This window comes from Nannobrachium achirus, assembly GCF_963921795.1.
Source record: "Nannobrachium achirus genome assembly, chromosome: 9".
Lineage (NCBI taxonomy): Eukaryota > Metazoa > Chordata > Actinopteri > Myctophiformes > Myctophidae > Nannobrachium > Nannobrachium achirus.
The window spans coordinates 35751054-35767074 of NC_137818.1; the positions used below are offsets into that span (position 1 = coordinate 35751054).

The 16021-nt window shown below is 39.4% G+C and overlaps 1 protein-coding gene across 1 annotated transcript; it reads left to right on the plus strand.

Annotated features, from left to right (window-relative positions):
- Nucleotides 1–265: 265 nt before the first annotated feature.
- Nucleotides 266–15569, plus strand: irak1 (interleukin-1 receptor-associated kinase 1; the record flags this gene model as incomplete). The annotated part of the gene is made up of 10 exons (XM_080732716.1): nt 266–377; nt 5179–5279; nt 7860–8036; nt 9124–9236; nt 9803–10013; nt 10964–11032; nt 11317–11485; nt 12432–12541; nt 14024–14789; nt 15436–15569. The coding sequence occupies 10 exons, from the start codon at nt 266–268 to the stop codon at nt 15501–15503; spliced, it is 1896 nt and encodes a 631-aa protein (XP_080588842.1). The 3' UTR covers nt 15504–15569.
- Nucleotides 15570–16021: the final 452 nt, after the last annotated feature.

The following is a 16021-nucleotide window of genomic DNA, read 5'->3' on the forward strand; positions in this document are numbered from 1 at the left end:
TCTTTTTAACATAAAAGTTATACTTTTTTGTTGTCAGTACGCGTTATTAACAGGCGGGAATTAACGAGCTGAAAACGTCAAACATCCATAAATGTCGCATAGAAGTGTTCATCTAAGATGAGTTTCGACGTCGACATGTCATAACATGTCATCTTTACCTGTTTAATGTGGTGACTGGTGTGAGTTCGTGTGGTTTTCAGGCTAACGGTAACGGCTATAAGGATATTAATGTGTAACAACACATTGTATATACGAACGGCGAGACATGGCTACTAGGGACATTATGTGTGAATATTTATACAACATACCGCCTGCTGTGCTGTGTGAGTTCTGCCGGGTCATGGACAGCCTCTCCAACTCTGACTGGACCAGGTTTGGTAAGACAACAACTTAATAATATTAATGATGTTGAGAGAGAGATAGAAAGAGTGACAGATAAAGTGAGTATCAGTCTCTTTCTGTGTCACTACCTGCTTGTTTATTTGTTAACCTCTTGTTGTTTTTTCCCCTGTTATTTACAAGCAGTGGTGGGAAAAAGTACTCACACATGTTTTGATTTACTTAATGTATCAATTAGCCTACTGCAATATACTCATACTGTAGAAATGTGTAGGGGAGAGTGGGGTAAACTGAGACACCCCCTGTATCTAGGCAATGGAACACATTGTGGTCATCATGTGACCATTATATTTTCAAGACCCTTGAATTTCCCCCTTGCCATGAAGGAGAGGACCTGATAGTGCTGTAGAAAACATATGCTTTTTCACAAAAATATGTTTTTTGCATGTAAAAGTAAAATGTCTTGCTGTCAACATAATCAGCTGTTGTGTCAAAGCAAATTGATTCAGGGAGAACATTTTATAGCATACATGTTGATGAACTACGGTACCAATAGGCCTATATAAATCCATGTGATAGATGCTTGCTGAAAATACCCTGAATTGATAAGAGATTTTTCCCAAAATGTGGCTGTGGGGTAAAGTGACCTGACATCTGATAACTTCCATTGTTGGGAAACATATCCAGAATTAATGTGAAATGTGTAAACTTTTACTGATATATCTTTTAGCTTGCCTAGAGTGGAGCAAATGTAAAAAGTGCCTCACGTAGCCAGACAACTATACCACAATCTCTGAGCATTTCCAAATGGCGGGAGTCAACAGTCTGGCCACGCAAGACTAGTCAGTGAATAACAAATAAGTGAGTAACTTGGTAAATGAGTAATTCAGTGGATTCCCTGGTCGGGCTCCTGAAATCAGAATGAAACCACCTTTGAATGTGGGTTAGGGTTAGACATTTTTTACATTTGTAAAAATCTGATTCCATTTGTCTTGTCTGTGTTTAGACTTATTTAAACAAATCGGATTCAACTCTGGAATGTGTGGTGGAATTCAGATCAATCAATAATCATGAGAAATGAGGAGACAAGACAATTATATTAGGTGGTGGTGTAGTCAAGTTTATGTAACATGATATCATGGACAGAAGTACAATTAACACTCTGGGCAGTGGTAAGGTAGTTCTGTTCTGCCAAGAAGAATGGTAGGGTTAGGGTTAGGGTTTTAGTAGACCTAGATATTAATATAATCAATGAATCCATGATCTACTCTAAAACGTCACACATAATCAATCATGATTACCTCTAATCTATGACAATTGGATGTGGCACAGATGTGATTCAGGCTGGATTTGGCCACGTGTGTAAATGTGGCCTAAATTCTGGCCTACAAGTGAAGTGGTCTGCATTAATCCCAGCCCATGCATGCAGGTGAATGCAATCAATATGTCCTCATGATGTCTTTAGATCTGGTTGCTCAAGGCAGGCCATTTTCTTTCTCAAGTCTGATATTTTGGCCCGACTGCATTGCATTTGCAAGTGACCAGATCACTGATTTTTACAACGTCAACCCAAAGTACCCTGTGTTGACATACCTGATTTGGTTACCATGGTAACGAGGTAGGCGTAGGATGTGGTTTCTAAAAATCTGATTTCATGTGACCTGCATGTGACCTGCATGCATTTAGACTAATTTAAGCAAATCTGATTCCAATCTTGATGTGACACAGATCTGATTCAGGCTGGATTTGGCTGGCAGTGTAAATCCGGCCTTTATAGAACTGGACTGTTAAAGAAGACAATTCTCTCTCGAAGATTCCATTTAAACTTCAAAGTCCAGAAGTGAGGGAAAATCTGTTAAGTTTCACTAGATATCTCTATGGGCATTTGTCTTACCAGTTTGTTTAAAGTGGTGCTTATTAACTACGCAGACAAACTGTAATCTATACTGTCTGTAACAAGCTGGACAGGAGAGGAGAAATAGAAGTGCCAAAGTATATCTGTAGTGGTTTTCTTCCTGAGATTAAAGTAAAGTTAAAACAAAATTTGCTCTCTAGAGGTCATCATGACACATTAATGGTTGAAACAAAGTGGTGCTTACAGCTATTCGGCTAACCTCTTATCTCTCCATGTTGTTGAGGAAAGCTTGGTGTACAGGAATTTCACTGCCTTAAATGTTTGCTATAAAAGATAATTGAAAAAATATAACAGAGGACTTCAGGCTGAATAATAAACACTTAATATAATCAAAACATTTGCATAATTATTTTAGCCCCACAGTTTGTCAATCCATCTATCCCAAAATCTAATAGATCATTATTATTATTATTAGAACAGCTAACTAAGATATCCATTCTCTAGTGCACTGTTTCCAAACAGTGGGTCGGGACCCATTTTGTATGGGTTCCGATCCGAAGCGTTGCAAGCTTGTAGATCGGCTATTTTCACTAGTTTGTTGTGCCAGAGAGACATAAAGTGTCTTTTTCTTTGCTTAGTCTCAGCTGGAAACGTTTGGGAGATGCAAATGAATTGACCGAGGAAGAAAATACACACATAGAACAAATAGTTTAAAAAACAGGATGGAAAAGTTTTGGATTCAAGCTTTCACATAACACAAGAAGGGCCGCTTCTAGCAGCATCAACTCAGAATGTCTTCAGAAGCTAAAAATAAATAGACCACATATGCCACATCCTGCCTGGACTAATAGAACGACTAAGGTCAAATGGTGTAAATGTGGGTCAAATACTTCACAGTTCACACAAATGTCTCATGTACAGAAATGGACATATTTCATATCTACATATTAGATCTACTCTACCCAAGGTCAGATATTGTGGAATGTGGATGAAAGCACCTCTCTAAGTAAACATCTTGATATACATGTATCAACTTCAGAACAACAGTTAAAGACCATTTACTCTTTTCTTAGCTATTTTCAAGAATACCATTGTAGGAATTACTTTTGGGCTGCTGAACTGTCTGTTGAGATACAGCCTTGATGATGTCTTTCTTAAAGACTGTCTGGTTGGATGGTAACTCTGATGGTACTCTGTAACGATTTAGGAAAAAAATGGGTGTACTATACATAAATGGTTGGTATTGCCTTAACCACAGGTTGGTGCCTTCTGTTAGGGATGCAGTGAAGAAACCACTTTACTATATTATTTCTAACTATTTCTAAGATATTGGCTGCACAATCGATGCGCGCATGAAATTATAGCTGCAAAGTTGAGCAGAGTTGCTTTTGTGAAAAGCCTGGGTTTGTCGGCTCCTTTAATGTTGCACCGTTACATAATAAGGACAACAGGGCATCCTGATTCCTGGCCATTTTTATAATGTATAAATGTGTAACTACCCGTATTTTCCGGACTATAAGGCGCACTTAAAAGCCTTTAATTTTCTCAAAAAACTACAGTGCGCCTTATAGTCCAGTGCGCCTTATATATGGATCATTCATTGACATTGACATTCCCTTTAGCACAGCTCCATTTGTTGGATGCATAACGCAACGGTAGCGTCTATTATGTGCGCCTTATAGTCAGGTGCGCCTTATATATGAAAACAGTTTGAAAATAGACCATTCATTGACAGTGCGCCTTATAGTCAGGTGCGCCTTATATTCCAGAAAATACTGTAATCATAATAAGTAGGATGGTCACAAATAAGGAAGAATAACTCTTCCACAAAATAAATGTGTTGGATCAAAGCACATGGCCAAGCCCATTACCATTTCTGTACGTTGAAGAGGAAGTTTACTTTGTTGTCAGTTAAAGATAGAGTTCCCTGGAAACAGAGCTACATGGATGTAAAGGACAATTAACTGTAGTACTAGTGAGAGTGGAACATTTGTGTAATTTGCATGAAGTACATAAAACACCATCAATATGCAGGGTTTTGAATGACCTAATCCTATTTATAGTCCAGGTATTGAAACCTTTATCTATGATGTTCCAACCTAAACCCTAACCCTAACCTCAGTAAAACTATGCCTAAACCTAGCCCCATATAGAACCCCACCCTCCGCTGCATACTGTTGTGCTCCGAGATGAGGTCCTACGGGGATATCCACGAGCTGGGGTAGAATGCCTCCACGCCGAGGTAGATCTAACCCTAACCCTAACCACCGTTGGACTAATGGGACGTCGGACTATCGAGATTTTGCCGAATTGAGAAATGTCTGAACTGTACCATATCTTTAAAGAATGCTTCACAACTGGATATAGGTTCCAATAATGGGAGTTTTGTACACAGCAAAGCATGTAATAAGGCCTGACCACAAGACAATTCTCTAATGAGCAAGATACTTAACCCATAACTACTCCCCGGGTGCCATATTAATGGCAGTTAGAATGGGTAAATGCAGAGGACCATAATAACAGATTATGCATAAACAGACATGGACAACACTATACTTCTAACAATAATAATCCCTCCTTCCAAGAAAAACACTCAAATAAGAAAAAAGGAACATACAACCACCAAAATAGGAAATGAAAACAAAACAAGGAATCCAAAGAATAAACAACAAGAGTGGAAAGTTAGGGAATAAAAAAAAGAACAAACCAACATTACAACACTGCTTTTCTACAAAATGTAATTCTGAGGTGCTGCAACACCTGGCCTCTTATTCCAGAGAATCTTACCAGGTTACTGCACACTGGTGAGACATCAGGAAATTTGTTTTGAACTTAATTAACCACAGCAAGTTAAGATGGAGCGTGATCCTTGTTTCACAACTTGACTTGCTGACAATTTAATGTTTTATTAATGACATTGTTTAATTTTAAATGTTAAACTTAATTTAAATTCATTACAATCTTAATTGGCTTCTGACCTACAGCCTCTGCAGTGCTGCCAGACCAGACTCAACTCCGATTGGCTGAGAGGAGAGAGATGCGGACTGACTATGTGATGAACCACTGGGTGAACAAGAATGGCAGGGTTGGCGATCTGATCAACCTATTGGAATGTCAGGAGCTCCTCAGAGCCCGTGACATCATCCTCAGTTGTAAGTCAACGTGACCTTTCTTTCACCTCTTGTTATTGTTCTGATATATTTACACAAAATACATTTTTGATATATACAATTCCTGGAACTATTTTGAAATTAGAAAAATATTCTTCCAGTACTGGAAAAGTTTTGGAATTTATCAAGGGTCCTGGAAGGTCCTGGAAAAAATAGCTATGCATTGTCTTTGGTTATTGATTTTGTTAATACCTCTGAAATGACAAATTAAACATGGGCCAAATTGTCAAATATTAGAGGCAGAAATTGTGAAAATAGCCGTATTATACAACCGTATTATACAAAATCCCTCAACTCTTAGTGCTCGTCAGGGTGGGGGGGTCCTCAGTTAAAACCAGGCCTTAACCTCAGTTAAGGCCTGAAAAGGTTGAGAACCACTGGCATACACTACCTGTCTTTGGGCATTGCACATAGGAGTAAGCAACCTGTTATTGAGCTGAATTATTGTTATAGTCCTGGAAATTGGGTTAGATATTCTGGAAAGGTTTTGGAAAAGTTTTGGAAATTAATTGGTAAAAATATGTGGGAACCCTGTATATTGTTCTCACATTTCTCTCTCTCTCTCTCTCTCTCTCTCTCTCTCTCTCTCTCTCTCTCTCTCTCTCTCTCTCCCCCCCCCCCCTCCAGGGTGTCAGTATGTGAAGCCCCCTAAGGGTGCTCAACTTGCTCCCTCTGGTCCGAATTCCCCCCGACCCTCTCCCACCCTCCCCACCAAGACTTTTAACCCCACTGGTAAGAAATATACACATCAAAGTAGAAACAAATCGAGCACAACACAGTCCAATGAAAAGTAGCTTTTTTGGGTGCACGGCTCAACAAAACAGGCAATGCATGTGTGCCTTATATATGTAATAAAAGTACCAGAAGGACTTCACATGCACTTTTTCTTTTTACAACTCTTCTTACTAAATAAGCAACTAAATGAGGTATCACTTGCATAGATTGACCCAAAAGATTTGAGTACATTTAAATTTAAATTTAAATTTTTACTTTAAATTTAAAGGTGATATTTTTCTAATGTAGAAGTACAGTAGGTTGTTTTTGTAGGCTGAACAAATCAGCTTTCTATGTTATACAATTTCAATTTGACAGTGCCACCTAGTGACTACAAACAGAATGACCACATACCCAACATACTGGCTAGCAGTGGGTCAACATGATCTTGGAATACAAGTGGTCTGGTGCACAACTTAAGATTCATATTGCTATAATATACTAGCAATAAACAGATGATTATTTATTGACAGGCTAAACTACTAAATTGAGTTAGCTTTTAGCTGCAAGCTAGTTGGTAGACAGCCATCTTGCAAAACAAACTATGGCTATACTAATAATAATTAATTAATTTAATTATAATTGATTCACAAAAGGGATTTGTCAATGTAACTACATGTTATAAACTGAAACATTTAAGTAAAAAAATATATAGATCACCAGTTTGAAAAGGAATGGCATCCCTGTGTGCACAGGCATAGTACAGTACACAGTTATACTGTGCTGCTCATTTTCTGACCCTATCCACTTACTATAGCTACTGTACATTACAAATCATCATCTGTGTGTGTGTGTGTGTGTGTGTGTGTGTGTGTGTGCGTGCGTGCGTGCGTGTGTGTGTGTGTGTGTGTGTGTGTGTGTGTGTGTGTGTGTGTGTGTGTGTGTGTGTGTGTGTGTGCGAAGTGTGTGTGACTTCAGTAGAAGTAGGTAGAACCCCACTTCCCAAGCCTGGCCCCCCTCCCTCCTGTTTACAGTCAGGAATACAACAACTCACACAGGTAACACAGCCACACACATATCTGAGGAATCAATTAAAACAGTATACAGAACAGCATTTTATACAGTATCTTGTTTGTGTATTATGTTAATTGTCTTAAATGTGTATTATGGTAGTTGTATATTGTTAGCCTATCAGTATTGTGTGGTTTTATATTAGTCTAGTTGTGCCTTATATGAATTGTTTACTATGTACATTGTGTATCAGTCAGTATGGTGCTGTAATGTATTTTGTTAGCCTCCCATTTATTACACATCAAGCTTCTTCAGTTTTTTCTTCTTAATTGACAGATGCTTCTTTGAATGCAACTTAAAGGAGCAGTTCAGCCCCAAAATGACCTTTTTTCTATTGATTACTCACGCCATGGAGACTTGAGTTCAATAATATGTTTGAGTTTTTGCTGCATTCCTAAGACAATCATTTGATAACAATACATTTACCCCCATTGATTCTGGATGGGGACCCAAATGCATTTGCGTCCGCAATCAATGGGGGTAAATTTACTATAATCAATTTTTTGTCTTAGGAATGCGACAAATAGAAATAATTATTATTGAACTCAAGTCTCCATGGTGTGAGTAATCAATAGAAAAAAGTCATTTTGGGGGTGAACTACTCCTTTAAGAGTCAAAGGAAACTCTATCGAACCTATATCGATCGATCGATAGTGCTTGCTTGCTTGCTTGCTTTCTAACTAACAAACTCACTCTCCCACCCTCACCAGGCTCCATCAGCCAGCATTTGGCTGCAGGGTGGAGGAGCAATGTGTTGGAGTTATGAGGAGCTGGAGGAGGGGACAGACAGGTTCTCTGAGGCCAGACAGATCGGGGAGGGAGGCTTTGGGAACGTCTACAAAGCTACCATGAGGAACACAACGTATGCTGTCAAAAGACTAAAAAAGGTACTGTTTGCCGTCTGTCTGCCTGACTGTATCTCAAATCTAATAGAAATTTATTTTATTTTTTGTTTAATAATTTGATTTAGTTGGGCCAATATTTGCATTTAAAGCTGCTGCTGGTGTGATATATGGAGTCCTGACGTCCTGAAAATGTTTTTTTTTTTTTTTTTTAACTTAAGATTTCATGGAGCTATATACAGTAGGTGCCCATCGTCCATGTTGGATTTTTATAGTATATTATAAATTGTATGTCATTAATCAGTTTAATGTGTATTCTTGTTTAAAGGATTGTGATTTAGACTGGAGTCTTGTAAAGGAAAGTTTCAGTACAGAGATGGACAAACTAACACAGTAAGAATATTTCTACCATATCCATCCATTCATGCACCCACCCATCCATGCATCCATCCATCCCTCCATCCATCCATGCTTGGTTTAATGTTACTCTCAACTGTGTGTGTGTGTGTGTGTGTGTGTGTGTGTGTGTGTGTGTGTGTGTGTGTGTGTGTGTGTGTGTGTGTGTGTGTGTGCGTGTGCGTGTGCATGTGCATGCATGTATAGGTACAGACATCCTAACATAGTAGAGTTGTTAGGATACAGTATAGGAGGAGGTAATTACTGCCTGCTGTACAACTACATGGAGCTGGGCTCTCTGGAAGACCAGCTATACAAGGTAACAGTTTAAACTAGATTATTACTAAAGTATTTTGTATGTCATTATTAAATAGTTTCATACATTATTCAAGTATTTTATATAACATTATTAACGGACAACATTGTCATCTACTCTGCATTACTTACCTTAATTACAAAACAAAATGCATTTCCAGTCCTACATTATCTGGATTAGATTTGCACCAACATGTCCCCTCTGCACACTTCATGACCATAGGTGAGAGTAGGAACAAGATTGCTCTGTATATCGAGAGCTTTGCCTTCTGGCTCAGCTCTGCGTATGTCATGTAACCTTCGCACATGCCACATTGCTATTTAATTTATTGACATTCCACTTAGTTCATCAAATAAATATGAAATAGGCCATAACCTTGTGGTTTGTATTAGTTCATGTTTGAGTATGTCTCTGTTCCAGGCTGCTAGGAGCCTCTCCTGGACACAGCGTGTCAGTGTACTTGAAGGAGCCGCCAGAGCTCTCCAGTTCCTCCACTGTTCTCCAGTACCTCTGATACATGGAGATGTGAAGAGGTACCACCATTAGTAGCACTGATAGTACATAGTGCCAATTTAACTCTTAGAGTGGACAAATGTAACCAACTGGTATGGGTTCCATTTGTACACTATCGCAGTGGTTCTCAACCTGTGGGTCGGAACTGTTAAATAAATGATTTAATAAACAACACTTTCTTATTCCCATATGAGAATAATAATCGATCACAAAGAAATAATACAGGAGAGTGAATCAGAGTGTAAATGGAAGTTTACTATGGAGAGAGAGTAATCAAGACAGGTACAACAGAAATAATGTTTCAAAGGTTCGTGCTCTCTCTGACAAATGATGTTTTGACATGGTCATTTGGTCAATCCATCGATGACGTTTAAACAGTTAATTGGATGGTACTATTGTTATTACTTCTGTCGCTATTACTATTGTTACTATTCCTATTGTTACTGCTAATGTTACTGTAACACTACTACGTCTACTACTATTACTGCTAATATTAGACCCACTAATATTACTACTTCTAATTCAATTCTTTCCAACTGTCCCTGTTTGTTATTCTCTCCCTCTTCTCTGTTTCTTGGGGTTTCAGTTCTAACATTTTATTGGACCAGTATCTGGTCCCTAAACTGGGAGACTTTGGACTGGCTCGGTTCTCTAAGCCTCCAGACATGAATTCAGCTGTTAAAAGCGTTTCGGTGGCGTTGACTTCCAGAGTCCGCGGGACGCTGCCTTACCTTCCAGATGAGTATGTGTTCAAAGGGGAACTGGGAACGGCAGTGGACGTCTACAGCTTTGGAGTGGTGAGATTGCCTTCTGGGAAACATGATTTGTAGGGCTGCGAATCTTTGGGTATCCCACGATTCGATTCAGAATCGATTCTTGGTGTCACGATTCACGATTCTTTCAAATCCAAACGATTCGAATTCAGAAACGATTATTTTCTGATTTAAAAACAATTCTCTATTCAAAACGATTCTCTATTCAAAATGATTCTCTATTCAATTCATATATCAGGATCTACTCCAGTCTGCTGGCATGAAAGCAGAGTACATTTACGTAGCTTTTATAATCGTAAAGGTTAAAAAAACTTATTGCAATAATGTAAACACACAAAGGTAAATCCAAGACAACATGTTTGATTTATTCATGCTTGCACACATTCTTTTAACTTGTGCAAACACAACATAATATCTAATACATTATCGTAATAAAAAAAATCATAATAAAAAATCATGAAATAAAAATCATAATATCTAATAAATAATAATTAATAAAAAAATGATTTTTGGAAAATGAGAATCGATTCTGAATCTTACCATGTTAGAAACACGATTCGAATTCAAATCGATTTTTTCCTGCACCCCTAATGATTTGTCAGAATGTGTTTTCTATACTACAACATACGACTGTTTCTGAACTGCAACATATGACTTTTTCTATATTGTATATGACTCACATCTTCACACTCACCCACTGGCCTGTGAAGATTTCCAGTGTGTTTCAGCCATTGAACAACAGGCAACTGTGTGTGTGTGTGTGTGTGTGTGTGTGTGTGTGTGTGTGTGTGTGTGTGTGTGTGTGTGTGTGTGTGTGTGTGTGTGTGTGTGTGTGTGTGTGTGTGTGTGTGTGTGTGTGTGTGTGTGTGTGTGTGTGTTTTAGTGCATAGGACTTTTATGTGTTTGATATTTTATGCTGGCATCTCATGCACTTTGACTTAATAAATAAAATATAATTATTATTGTTCTTTTAGGTGTTGTTGGAGGTTCTTACAGGCCGCAGAGCTGTGGAAATGGATACACATTCCAAACCTGTGTATCTGGTGAGATAATTATTATCTGAGAAACTAGTGTAGAAAACTACGTAAAAAATCATTAAGAAACTAGATATATGCTTATAATTATCTGATAAAAAAACAAGAGGTATGTGTACTATAATTATTATCTGATAAGTAACTAGAGATATGTGTATAATGATTATCTGATAAGAAACTAGAGCATTTCACCCATTATTTTAAACCTGTAAACATGATGTCATGATAAACTTCAGTCCAGTTGCATTGATATACTGTACTGTACACTGAGGTTCCATCTCCAATCCATTCAGAAAGACCTGGTTCTGGAGGCCCAGGACAGTACCAGTGGATCTAGTGGATCCAGTAGACTTAGTGGGTCTCAGAGTGGCTGGGTCTCTGCTGGTCTGTATATCTGTCAGCACCACTTGGATACAAATATCCACATGCAATCTGATGTGGGACCAACTGAGAGGGCTGCAGGTAAGGGTTGGACTTTAACATGGGTGTTATGGTTCATCCATGTTATGGTTCATGTATAATAATAATATTAATAATAATAAACTATATTTGTATAGCACTTGTCAAAACAGTTAAGGGGAATAATACAGACTTTGCATAACTTAACTGTATTTTACATAATCAGAGTTATAATAAAATCTCAGTGCATGCCCGTGATCATAAGTCCCCAGTGACTTCCCTCACAAGACAATAGCCTTGTCTTGTCAGAATAAGTCATAGTGTTATTCTGACAAGTTTGATTTCGCTTACAATTCTAAAAGTAACATTCATAAGGGGATCCTGAAACGTGTCTCCTTCGAGACTCCTAGTCCTCCAGTCCATGGTTGCCTAGTTAGATATAGAAATAGCAACAGGATTCAGAAACGAACTGCTCCCCCCTTGAGCGCTCATGATAACCATCTGAGCAGCCATCAGCTATACAGCTGTTTAGAGAACACAAAAAACACCTTCATGTGGTATGGTTATTATTGCTAACAATATATAAGTGAATGATTATATAAAAATCACACCCGTGTGAACTGAGCGGTGGTTTACCCCCCCCCCCCTTCCCCCCTGTGTGTGTGTGTGTGTGTGTGTGTGTGTGCGACTGTGCGTGTGTGTGTGTGTGTGTGTGCCTGGTCTGGCCTGGCCTGAACAACAGCGCCCCTCCCTTAACATGTGTGGTCATAAAAGGTACTGCAGGCCTGCAGGCTACATACAGACACACACGCGCACACACACACGCACACACACACACACGCATGCACACACGGCCACGTATAGGAGACGGTGTAACCACCGCTCAAAAATAACTATGTTACACAGTATGACTTTGTAATGTCCATGTACTTTGTCAGTAGCTACAGTATGTTGGGTTAATGTTGGGTATTGTGATCCTCATACTTGCTTCTGGTTTGTCTTGTAAAAGCTGGTCATGGGTCAGTAGAAGTGGGTGGTCCTGTTGGCTGTGTGGATCTGTGTGCTCTGGCCGTTAACTGTCTGGACAAACGGAGAAAGAAGAGACCTGAAATGAAAAAGGTATACAAAACAACATGACTCATACAAAACACAACACAACTGTACGAATCCCAACACAACAACTGTACACAACTCAACAAAACACAGTACATCCCATTATATCTGAAATTCTAAGAACCCTTAACCTTTCATGGTTCCTCAGACCTGTAGATGGGTAGGAGGAGCTAGGTTGAGGCTAGTCTTCAACGAGGTATTTACTGAATCTAAAACCACAAAAACACACCTGACGCAGAATGTAACAGTTTACTTCACCCAAAACTATTGAGTGATGGATACAGACATATCGGATGTTTGAATAATTTATTGAATTGCACAAAAGGGTGTCACATCTCTCACATGCATATTACACTGTACTCAGTTAGAAATAGGTTAATTCCACGAAATTCCTACAAACATTCAATCACCTCCTTGCTTCAACCACAATTTTAGTGTGCATTTTTTGGGGTTTATCCTATATTAAAATGTCCTTGTGGGTCAACCGACGGTGAGTCAGCGGTGGACATCCCAAACCTATAGGACAACTCTGCACTAAATAACATCTAGGCTTATTTTCCTACTTATATTGATCCCAAATGAGTAATGACTGTCCATGGGGTCTATTAGGCAGAAATGCCCCTGTCGTCCAGTTTCCCCAGCAGAACCTAGCAGCATAGAGTGGAGCCCGTTTTATGTGGAAAGTATTTTGTGGCTTCCTTGAATTTCCGTAGTTTTTTGCTATTGCAAGAATCATAATTAAGACCGCAAAACACAGCCTTTATTCAGTAGCTCCACATGTCTTTGTCAACTGTAGCTCACTCCCTAGCGGGCCAATGCATACAATAGTTCTCTGCTATCCACCATTTCAATTTACAGTGTAGGCATTTAACAGACGCTACTTACTCCACTCTGTAACTTGCCAGAAGTTATTATGAGAACAGCTTCAAGGAGACATTTGCAGTGCTCTGCCATTCCTAGCCCCCTCCTTATGGTACAGTATGTGACACTCATGCAGATGTCAGGCAAGGGCAGGGAGTCGTATGAACAATTTGCTTTCCTCTAATGTCCTCTTCTTGTGGCCTTTTTTAAAGTAACATAATAGCAAGTACTGGCGATACAGAAACCTGGCCCCTTTTTTTTTTTACTTTTTTTTTATTTCAAACAACAAACTGCCATGACAAAATACCACATTGCCAATCAAGGATTCTGATAAGCAATAAAATAGTCAATGTAGTTGTAAAGCTACATTTGACCACATCACCAACATCACAATTTTAACCAAGTTCAAAAGTTTAAAATATTTCAAATAAATAAACTCAAGTTCAGCAAAGTTACGTTGACTGGTAGGATACAGCATGTGAGATCTTTGTTGGCAGGCTGTTCTGGTAGACACACAATAGAGATCGCACAATATGACACACAGAACACAGTGTGTTCGACTTCTTTTCAAGTGTGTGTGTGTGTGTGCGCGTGTGTGCGTGCGTGTGCGTACTGTATATGTTTCAGGTGTTTGAGAAGATCCAGGATGTCTCCAGCCTTCTGCAGAAAACCTTCCCCCGCCCGCCTCCTCCTGTCTCCATGGAAATGGGGTTATGTCCACTAGAAGACGCAGTCCACCGTCTCAGTCTGTCCTCTTCTTCTTCCCACACACCTCCCACTCTACACCACTCAGCTTCTCTTCCCTCCCTCTCCTCCTCTGTCTCATCCTCTCTCTCCTCTCCTTCGTCTCTCTCCTCCTCTCAGTCCTCTCTCTCCTCTCATTCCTCTCTCCGTTCTGCTTCATTTGTCGGTCCATGTGAGTCCGATGAGAGTCAGGGTTACTCCCAATACAGTGCTCTACCGAAGTACCCTGGACATACTGCTCTAACTGGGAAACATTATAGCCCTCCCAATCTCTATACTAGCGACCAGTACAGATCCCAGTCCCCTGGGAATCTGCCTTCTACTGGTGGCACATTACCAGGAGCACAAGCAGGCACCAACCAAGGGAATTACCTAGGAGTTTACAGGACTCAAAGGAACAATCAAGAGCTCTATCTAGAGACCTACCAAGGGAACAACCAAGCTTCCTGCAATACTAAAGGGAACCATGGAGGCTGTAGTACTTTCAAAGGGAACTACCAAGGACCCTCTCCCGCCTCCACTGTTGGCTCGTGCTCTGCCCCCTACCAAGGGCCCTGTAGGACACAAGGGCCCTACCCAGGAGACTATGGTATCCGAGAAGCCCCTTCTCCTGGAGGTTCCCTACGGTCTGTGTCTCCTGCTAACTCAGGTAGCTAGCTAACACCACACAACTCCTACAGCACCTCCATTAAGTTGCACTGTTTGTTGTGTAAATCTCAACCATGTAGTCATATAGAAATGTAACATGAATGTACATGTTAACTACTACTAATTGCTAGTACTAATTATTTTGAATGCTACTATAATACTACTAATAGAACTATTATTATTACTATTACTGATTGAAAATTCATCAGTTAATTTAACTTGTTGGGAACATTTACCAACAACGACTTTCCTGCACTACTACTGTTATTGAGCTACTATTATTATTAGTGGTGTCTCTGCAATAATAACTAATGTTATCTTTGCTCTTGAATTAAAAGATGTTCATCTAAGGTCCATCGTTTTGTAGTTTTCAGAAATGGGAAGAAGGATAGAGATAGAGAAAGATCAAAGAGAAAAAAGCATGTGTGCTAAACTCTTATTAAATCTGCATTCTGAGGGTTTTTAAACATATAGATTAGCATTTTTATATCATTACATTATTTTGCCCCTCGTCTAGGGCCAAAGCAGTTTCCTGGGGGAAACCCTGACTACTATTATAATTATATCTATTACTACTACTCATACTAATACTGCTGCTAGTATTTCATGTGACTAATATATACTCTATATGTGTTTTGTTGTAATAGGTGGACAGAGCAGCAGAGAGGAAAGCAGAGTACCAGAGGAGAGCGATGAACTGGATTTTGTTGCCTAACTGGTTTACTGTTTTGACAGGTTTACTGTATATCTGTAGAATGACATTTGAGACTGACAGGCAGGCAGAAAAATGCAAATACATAGTTTATAGTTGATGGTGGGCCAATAACAGTGGTGGTGCTATACATGGAGGTTGTCTGCTACTAGGTGCGTGAGGTATTGACAAAAGCATGACAAAATGCCTTCAGGGTTTACAGTTGGACCCACCAACAGACACACTCGCAAGGTAAAATAATAAATGGCCAAGAAACCTTTTTTTTTTTCTCAAGTAATTTCTTGTAATGTACTGTATCATAGATGCAGGCTATGACAACTTATGCAATATCATTGTCATCATGATAGGCGAAAATAGCCATGCTTATGCCTAATAGAGAGTAAAGTTAACCTACAGTAGAAATACTGCAACAGTTTTATACTCCTGCCAACCAGATGCCACTTACAGTACATCCGTGTCTGTCCAGACCTGCGAGGCGCACCGTTGCTCTGATCCGCAACAAACTTGGCATCAACACTTGG